The following is a 9,885-nucleotide window of genomic DNA, read 5'->3' on the forward strand; positions in this document are numbered from 1 at the left end:
TTTAATCAACTTCTTTTAAATGAAAGTCCTACTGTTAGCTATTAACTGCCCTGGAAATAAATAAATAAACAAGCAAACAAACAAATAAATAAATAAATAAATAAATAAATAAATAAAGTCCTACTGTCAGAAAGACACTTAATAGCCAATCAGTTCAGCAGAAGATTAAACGGATAGGGTCTAAAAAGAAACCAGCCTCAGAAGCAAAAAACCTTTAATAAACTCTGTTTCACTGTCTTGTATCATTTTGTCAAGTTTTCACAATTTTTATTTATGCAGAATCATCAAAACGTATTTTCCAATTACAAATAGAAGGTCCTTTTATCCAGTACTTCTCAATTCTTTTAACCACTCTTACGGAAAAGGTGTTCTCCATGTAACATACTCCCACTGTATATACTCAGACTTTTTTATGACTGACACACAGCTATCAGAAATGTAAGTTATGAGCATTTGCTAACCAAACACACCCTCCACCTTTTTTTTCATATTGATTCAAGACACACCAATGTTGTAATACTATGGCCCAATCTCTCACTTTATAAATGAAGCACCTGACAGGTTGAACAACATACTCAAGAACACCACACGGTGAAATCACCAGGGACAGAGCGTACACTCTCCCCTAGATTTTTTTGTTCCCAATCTCCAATTCATTCAATGATATCACGCTGCCCTCTAAATTCACTACTGTGAAAAAATAAAAAAAATTAAATAAATAAATAGATAGATAGATAGATAGATAGATAGATAGATAAATTCACTACTGTGGAACAACTAAGCCAGAATATATGAGTTATTCTACACCAGTGAATTTTTCAGGTCCTCACAGCTTAACTCTTTTAAAGGCCAAAACTTTAAAAAGTTATCAATTCCTTTTGTGGAAACCTTCCCTAAGTGAAAAGACTGTTGGGTATTCCAGTGAAATGGCTCTAACAACCTTTTCAATTTTTTGTTTAACTACCAGGTCATGTGCCTCATGAATATTTTCCTGCTTTGGTATTGGTTTTTCTTGTGTTGATCTTGGATTCCCTCAGTGAACACAGCCATCTTATTATGCTCATTCAATTCCAACTTTATTGCCAGAAGAATGTGAAAACAGTAACAGGGTGGTGTCAGCAGTAGAACGAGATGGATTTAAAATGACAGAGAAAAAGTGCATTATTTTGCAGACTTCTTAACCATCACTTCTACCAATAACCATACTATTAGAGCCATGTAATCTGCATAGACCTTTGGCCCCCTCATTAAGAGGTCCAGGTTGCTTCACTTTTTGAGCTTCTGATGTCATTTTGTCCTATTGTCCATGTGTTATCACCAATTATTCCCCTATCTCCAATATTCTATTCAACTATAAAATAGGAACCAACTAATTTAGGCTTATAAAAAATATGTCAAAGATCTATTAAAGATATTCCAGATGAAGACTTGAGGAACTCTCCTCCACAAGATACATCAGCAAGAACTTTGATTTTAACTGTTCAGGCTTTTCTTGTTTTTGTTTGCTTCTCAGTTCTGATAGTACAGTTTCTGGGTAAGTGACCTCTGAAAAAGTTGGTAAAACTTTTAAGATGTTGTATTTATCTTTAAATCTATTTCATGTGAATTCCTATAAAAATTCCTCTAAAAAATTCATCAAGGGGATCCCTGGGTGGCGCAGTGGTTTGGCGCCTGCCTTTGGCCCAGGGTGCGATCCTGGAGACCCGGGATCGAATCCCACATCGGGCTCCCGGTGCATGGAGCCTGCTTCTCCCTCTGCCTGTGTCTCTGCCTCTCTCTCTCTCTCTCTCTCTCTGACTATCATAAATAAATAAAAAAATTAAAAAAAATATTTAAAAAAAAAATAAAAAATTCCTCAAAATAACGTACTTGTAATCAGCATAGTGAACTAAACGAGCTATAGCAGACCTTCAAACACTCTGAACAAGAACCTCTCAAAGGTGAATGTGCATATACATCTCCTGGAATTCTTGTAAAATAAAGATTCTAATTCAGTAGGTCTGAGGCTGGGCCCCAAGACTCTGCATTTCTAATTAGCTGACAGGTGATGCCAAGTCTGTTGGCCCCACATTCTACACTTGGGAGTTGCAAAGCTTTAGAACACATATATTCTTTTTTCCTCTCTCCTATTACTAAATCCTCATTTCCCTGCTTGTTTCTTTTCTTGCTTTACCCTTCTTTTTGCTTTAAGTCTGCCAAAGAATAACCACAGTGACTACTGAGCCCTGTAGATAGCCTTTGGAACTATAAAGGTTTTCCAATCTATAACAAAGATACAGAAATCATAGTGCAGAAGGGCCAAAACACTATAATAGTCATAAACTTTCTCTGAATGTAATCAAAAATAATATAATTGATATAGAAGACATAATTTTCAGGATGTGTAGTTATTTGCTATGTTTCTTAGCAATTAAACATTTTCCTTAGAAAATGTTTTTAAAAACTTATGTTAAGTTTCTTAATAGGAATTAAGAAATAACTATTCATGGGAACCCCGGGTGGCTCAGCGGTTTAGCGCTGCCTTCAACCCAGGGCATGATCCTAGAAACCCAGGATCGAGTCCCACATGGGACTCTCTGCCTGTGTCTCTGCCTCTCTTATTCTCTCTCTCTCTCTCATGAATAAATAAACAAAATATTTTTAAAAAGAAACAGCTATTCATGTTAATATTCAATAACTGAACTACTACTTATGAACAGAATAATAGTACTTGTACTAATCTTTATAACCTATTAATATCGTGTCTTTTTTTAGGCTACTCTAAAATTATAAGAAATTCTGCTACCAAGTATACCTAATTGCCAAGAGATTAGCTTTCTAATGAATTAATACTGGAACTATAAATGCCTTATAATTTTATATAAATTTCACTTATAGTTGCATTATAGCTGATTCTGTCAAATATCTCATAAATCTCATAGGAATTGCTAGATTTAGAACAAGCCTTTTAAGATAATAAATGCTAGGATTTATATAGCAATAGAAATGCTGGTCTTACCAAAAGACTCTATGCACCTAATCAACAAGCAGGAGTCTCATTTTACAGTAGGGAAACCTAAGCCATACTCAGGTTATGCAACCAAGTAAGTACAGTGCAAACAGAATATGAAACTCCTAACTTTAAAATTTACCTTATAATTATTATATACCATAGGTCAAACACTGTTTAATTATTATATACTATAGGTCAAACACTGTTAAACTTCCTTTAGGTACTGAAACTAATTATTTAAATCAAAATTATGTAAAATGGCTCATTTCTCAGTAATGTTTAGAAATATGGTTCCTGTATAACGTTAGTCCCTTGCCAATACAGTGAACAACAACATAAGTGGAATCCAATTCTGTGGTATAGTTTTCTCCCAGGGAAACTGAAGCAGATAATTCCTCTCCCACAAACCAGACAACAGTGCATTCTAGTGGCCAAAGGAGAGCATTATCAGAAGTATCTTGGACTCTGGACTAAAACTTAAAGATCTGAAATAGAAGCTAATGAGACAACATTATAAGTATTATATGAATTGCTATAAATTTGAAGAAAATTTGGATTAAAGATTAAAATTAACATATAAGAAGTAAAAAATATTACCCAAAAGCCCCAGTCACTGCTCCAGTTATGTAAATTCGGCCCCTGTTTTTTTGCTGACACTATATTATTTTCATCCACAGCTGGGCTAGGATTCTCCTCTATCTCTTCCTGTGGCTCAGTGGCAAAGCTTGAATCTCCTTCATTTATTACCTGGAAACAAGTATAAACGATTTAAATTACTTACTGAGAAATGCTCATTTTAAAAAGAGGAGTTAGTGTTCAAAATAGATAAATTAACTTGAAAGCAATAATTAAGCTTTTAGGAAACAGTAATTAATATGTTTTTTCTCCTACAGTTCATATATTTATATATGAGACACATATTCTCCAACTAGTAGTACTTGTTAGGTAGTTTACTTGGGACTGGGGATTCAAAAATGAATAAAACAAAGTCTTTAGCCTCCAGAAGTTCCTAGTCACTAGAGGAACAATTAAACAGCAAAAAACCATGTAACAGGAGTGACATTAGTTCAATCTCTTTGGAGAGTCATTTGCAATACCTAGAAAGGTTTAAAATGAGTATAAACTATAACTCTGTGTACATGGAGTTAACAATGTTTGGAATACTAAGAAAGTGCAAACAACTTTACCAACCATTTGTGGGAAGTTGGTAAATTAACTCTGATTTACACAAACAATGGAATAAAATTCATTTAAAAATAAATGAATCAGGCATAGGCCCCAAATCTAAGGAGCATTCTGGGGAAAGAGGATACCCTGTGAAAGATATGGGCCCAATGGGTGGTCACTCATGAAAGACAGTTACTGTGGAGTTTTTAAAAAAAGAAAGAGATGAAAGGAAAGGAAAGGAAAGGAAAGGAAAGGAAAGGAAAGGAAAGGAAAGGAAAGGAAAGGAAAGGAAAGGAAGAAAGGAAAGAAAGAAAGAAAGAAAGAAAGAAAGAAAGAAAGAAAGAAAGAAAGAAAGAAAGAAAAGAAAAGAGGAGAAGGGAAGGAAGCAGCCATTGTGAGAACACATAGAGCTCACCAGGCCCCTTAAACACCCCTGTTGTTCCCTGCTGTTGCCCTGCTGCTGTTGCCACCGATGCCTCACTTATAACAAAAACCCTGATCCTCGGGGTTACAGAGGAAAGCCCCCATGGCACCCATGTGGCACAGCGAAGGGATAATTCAGACTCAACTTAAGCTCAGGATTTTTAAATTCCATGAAGTCACCATATGCCCCTAAACCTGGTGATACTGAGTTGAGACTTTCTGAAGGATGACATTTATAATCATGAAATGGTAGAGAGGACTCCTTCCACTTGAAGTATATTCACTCACCATCAAAAAGGAGAGAAAAAGAGACAAACAAAGCAAAAACCTAAGAGAGAAAAAAGAAACAAAACAAAACAAAAAGAAACTGAGAGGGAAGTCTACAATTTGGCCCAGATGGAAATCGAAAACTTGTTAAAATAATTTATACCACAAAAGATAAAGATTGGCTTTTGTATCTTTACAGCACAGGTTTTTTATTAACTGCAACATCTGCTGAAATGCATCAGGTGGCAAATCTTCATGGCTTTAATCAATACTGGGCTCAAACTAGTTACACCTGCAGATCCCACAAAAAGATCCCACTAAATTTAAACAAGGCACTTCCTACAATTTTAAGGGAATTACTCAACATAAAATGGACCATAAATAGATATGCCTCACTTTAACCATCAGAAGTACTGCCTTGACTAAATTCTCCCTGGTAACAGAGTACAGTACACATCACCCTAAAATATCCCATATTGGCAATGGTTGCTCTGGCCCAACAAAAAATTTAAATAGAGTCTTTGGAGCTTACAAATGGCTTTTTAAAAGTGGAACGCCATGGACCACCCTCCCACTCCCCGCCCCCATCCCCAATTAAATAGTAAATACAACTCAATATAACATAAAACAGGCAGGGCCTTTGAGGTTTGGGAGTTATTATATAAAACCTAATTAGTGAAAGAGTGATTATCCCTACTGCTTCTCTATTTAACAGCCTAATGTGGCCTGTTAAAGTTGGAAAAATGAATGGTGCCTCACAGTTGATTACTGTCCCCTTGATGCTGTGCTCCTACCCATGAAGGTCCCTATCCCCTATACTATCGAAATTATTGACTCTATCCAATCAGAAACTGGTAAATATTTGTTGTTATAAATTTGGCTAATACTCTGTTTAATGTGTCTTACAATAACCTCTAAGTACACTTTGCCTCCCCCTCTAGTAGGACACAATATGCCTTTACCTAGCTAGCCGCAGGATGCATCAAAAGGCTTGCTTTCACAGGCAACCTTTACCGGCAATATTGTAATTGTATCCATTTTTCTCCAGGAGCACAAGTATGACATTACAATGATTACCTCCTCCTCCGAAGACATTCTTCTGACATATCCATTCAGGACTTACAAATATGCACAAAGGAGTTCACGAAAAGTAGATGGACCATTGCCCCAAATATAGCTTAAGGACTGCCACCTTAGTTTAAATCCCTGAAAATTATTTGGTAAACCAGGGGCCACTCTACCCATGACAATGCCAAGAAAACTACTATTGACCCTCTCAGCATCCACAACATTAAAACAAGCCCAACATTTATTAGGCATTTTGTGGGTCTAGAGCAACTATTCCTTTCTCATTTACAAATTTTATTTACGCCTATTTACACTGTTACTTCCAAATGAGTAACATTCATGCTGAATGAGCACCTGTCTCAAAAAAGATACTAAAATTTGTCAAAATTATAACAGACACTCCCATTAGTGCTATTCCCCTCCCCCCCAAACACACACACACACACACACACACACACACACAGAATCCTTCACCATAGAGACTTTTGCAGCTTCTTTCCATGACCCCTGCATCTCTGGAGCACCCATAGTGGCCATAGTTGTCCAGAGGCTTCTGGTGCAAGAAAATAGCTCTCTAGCCCCACACTATTTGCCATTAGTTACAGCATAAAAGACTCATGAAAATAGAGTATCTACAAGCCCTGAGCCTGTGATCCTCCATACCCAGCTGTTCGTGCCTTGGGTCCTAGAACCAGCACTTTGCAGCTCAGCATGACTACCCAAGCCTCCTTGCTACAGGATAAAACCAACTCTCGGCCACGTAGCACATCTCACCTGAAGAAGGACATGCTCTCCCTGGTCCTCATTCTTTTGTCAGTGTCATGGTGCCGGAAGAAGGCACCATTCTTCTGAACCCCTTGAAAACCTGAGTGACTTGTGTTCAACTAAGTGAACTGCAATCAGAGTTTGTACATTTCAAACTCCCATTTGAAGTCTGATGGACAAATGTGCTGTTCAGTGGACAGCATCACCACAGTTATACACAACAGAGCTCGGTTATTTATTGCTTTTCATCCCTTAACCAAGATGTCCCTGATAAAGCTAGGGCCCAAGGGTCAGCACAACTGGCTGAACTTCCTACAGTCAACACTGAACACTTGGGCCAACAATTGTCTCCATCTGCACATTTTTACGGACTCTTGGAGCATTGCCTAGGAGCTGTACCCCTTGGGGTAAAGAACTCTGGGAACCTCTTGTTTCACAGATATTCAAAATATAAATCAAGATCACACATCTCTACATATACCAAAGCCATAATAAAAGGCCTCACTCCAGACATTACTAACAATGACCAAGGCACTCATTTTATTTCTCAAAATATGCCTTTGGGCTCTTGAACAAGGCATTCAATGGAACTTTCATCATTCTACTGAGTGCAGGCTACCGGCTTCATAGACAGCCATGATGGCTTACACAAGTTCAAAAACTAAACGAAAAATAGTACACTTCCATCATTAGCTGAACATCTTATATAAGGAGTCCCATTCAATTTTGTATTGTTTAGCTGCTGACAGCTATTAAGCCCCCCCCCTTCTTCCTCTTGGTTCCCTCAAATGGGCAAGCTGGTAAGAAAGCATCTTTGGTGTGGGTAAGAGAGTCAAACCAGGAAAGCCTCAGTCCACACACAGGAACTCTCACCCTGGCCTCAATAAAAACCCAGATCTAGCTTCCTTTCCTTGCCCTCTTAAGTGGTTTAGTGCTTTTAAGTGCTTTTAAGTCATTTAGGTCCTGCTCTTCCCTTTTCGTTATGTAAGGATATAATAAGCCATTATGTGTAAGTCATAAGCCTTTTCATGTACTCACGGGATGTGTGAGTGTGTGTGTGTGTGTGTGATCATTCTATATCCAGATCAAGTTCTTGGGTGGGGGAAGGTTCAGTCTGGCTTCATAGAGTCCCTGCAACAGAATCCAAGCTCTTTAACTTTTAATTGTGTGACCTTGGCAGTCTGTCTAAATCTCTTTTCTCCACTCTACAGTAGGCGTGATCACTCAACTCAGGGAGGACAGGGATCATGTCTCTGTTGCTCACCATCTTATCTCAACACCCAGGGCCAGCCAGCCACAGGGGTGGAAAAAAAAAAATAACTGTTCACTCATCCCTATCATGCCTATTTCATAGTCCTGTTTTGAGAATGCACTGAAATAGTGCGTCCATTCGTGCAACAATTCTTTTTTTTTTTTTTTAAGATTTATTTATTCATGAGAGACAGAGAGAGAGAGAGGCAGAGACACAGGCAGAGGGAGATGCAGGCTCCATGCAGGGAGCCCGACGTGGGACTCGATCCCAGGTCTCCAGGGTCACGCCCCGGGCTGGAGGCAGGCCCTAAACCGCTGGGCCAGTCGGGCTGCCCTACAATTCTTTGAATGCCTCTACAGTTTTGTTTTTGTTTTTGTTTTTGTAAACTGTAAAATGCCTCTCACATAAAACGTATCCCACGGGCTGCAAGCCTCTAAAAGGCAAATGCACACCCACGACCAAGGTGAAAGGCACGAGCAAGGTGTTGAGAAACGCAGGTCCTCCCGAGGACTCCTCGGCTCGTCCCTCCCTCCCTCTGTCCATCAGCTCAGGCGGGAACAGCGAGGAGCACACGCAGCCGAGCCCCACGCCTGGCAGACAGCCCAGCGCTGCGAGCTCCGCACCCGCGGGCGGGGAGGAGGCGGCGCGGAAGGCGGCGGGGCCCGGGAGGCGGCGGGGTCCGGCCACTGCACGCCCGCAGCCCCGCCCCCGCCCCACAGCCCCGCCCACACCCAACCCCGCCCCGCCCACAGCCAACCCCGCAGCCCCGCCCCGCCCACAGCCAACCCCGCCCCCGACCCACAGCCACGCCCACAGTCACGCCCTCGCCCAACAGCCCCGCCCATATCCAACCCCGCGACCCCGCCCCGCCCCGCCCCCAGTCCCGCCCTCGCCCGCCTCCCGCGGGCAGCTCGGGAGGCCGTTTCCTCGCTAACAACTTTCCAAAGGGCTCCCGAGGGCACCACGCAAACGGCCGGGGGGGCGACTCGTCACGCCGTGCGAGGGCGCAGAGCTCGCTCGCGCAGAGGGCCGCCCGGCGCGGTCACCGCCAGGGAGCCTGCCGCCCGGAGAGGAGCGCCGCTTACCTGGCGGGCCGGCGGGGCGCCCTCCATCGCGGCTCCCTCCGCCGCAGCGCAACTGCGCACGCGCGCCCCCCCCCCGCGCGCCCCCCCCCCCCCGCGCGCCCCCGTCGCCGCCGGACCGCCGAGGCCACCTGAGCTCCTGCCGCCGCGCCTCGCGCCCCCTGGCGGCAGCTGCGTTAGGCTCACTCGCAGGCGGGCGAGTTCGCTCGCCGGCCCGGGGCCCCTGTCTCCTCACCTGCCTGCCCCCCAACCTCAACCTCCGGTGCCCGTGCTGGAGTGGCTTCCCGGTACAGGTCGCCCCTCCTAAAGCATCCCCTCGCCCTCTGCTCTCCGCACTGCACACTCCGCCCCGGCGTGCAAGGGAGTGGAGCGCTCGGCAGTCGGGGTCCTTCAGATAAGGGCTTGGAGCTGCTGATTAAAAGCTGTTGAGGGGATGAGCGCTGGGTGTTAGATGTTGGCAGATTGAACTCCAATAAAAAAATGTAAAAAAAAAAAAAAAAGAAAAATTTAAATAAATAAAAAAAATAATTTGCTATTAAAAAAAAAAAGCTGTTGAGTGTGGCAGCCCGGGCGGCTCAGCGGTTTAGCGCCGCCTTCGGCCCTGGGCGCGATCCTAGAGACCCGAGATAGAGTCCCACGTCGGGCTCCCTGCATGGAGCCTGCTTCTCCCTCTGCCTGTGTCTCTGCCTCTCTCCCTGTCTCTGTCTCTCTCTCTGTCTCTCATTAATAAATAAATTAAAACCTTAAAAAAAAATAGCTGTTGAATGTTGCAGATCCAGGTCCCCTCCCTCCCAATAAAGAGCCATGAAAGACATTCTGGAGCAATTGAGGAAGATTGAATATGAAATATACATAAATGAAAGTTCAGG

The 9,885-nt window shown here is 42.3% G+C and overlaps 1 protein-coding gene across 1 annotated transcript in view; it reads right to left on the reverse strand.

The window, feature by feature from the left end:
• The window catches only part of GRAMD1C (GRAM domain containing 1C), an 87,337-nt gene extending 78,280 nt beyond the window's left edge, over nucleotides 1-9,057 (reverse strand). The window contains exons 1-2 of the mRNA XM_041771436.1: nucleotides 9,020-9,057; nucleotides 3,590-3,739 (exon numbers count right to left, since the gene is read on the reverse strand). Coding sequence (XP_041627370.1) covers nucleotides 3,590-3,739; nucleotides 9,020-9,046 — 177 coding nt within the window. The 5' untranslated portion in view covers nucleotides 9,047-9,057. The remainder of the gene's footprint in view (nucleotides 1-3,589; nucleotides 3,740-9,019) is intronic.
• Nucleotides 9,058-9,885: the final 828 nt, after the last annotated feature.

The sequence above is a fragment of the Vulpes lagopus genome, chromosome 1, assembly GCF_018345385.1.
Source record: "Vulpes lagopus strain Blue_001 chromosome 1, ASM1834538v1, whole genome shotgun sequence".
Taxonomy (NCBI): Eukaryota; Metazoa; Chordata; class Mammalia; order Carnivora; family Canidae; genus Vulpes; species Vulpes lagopus.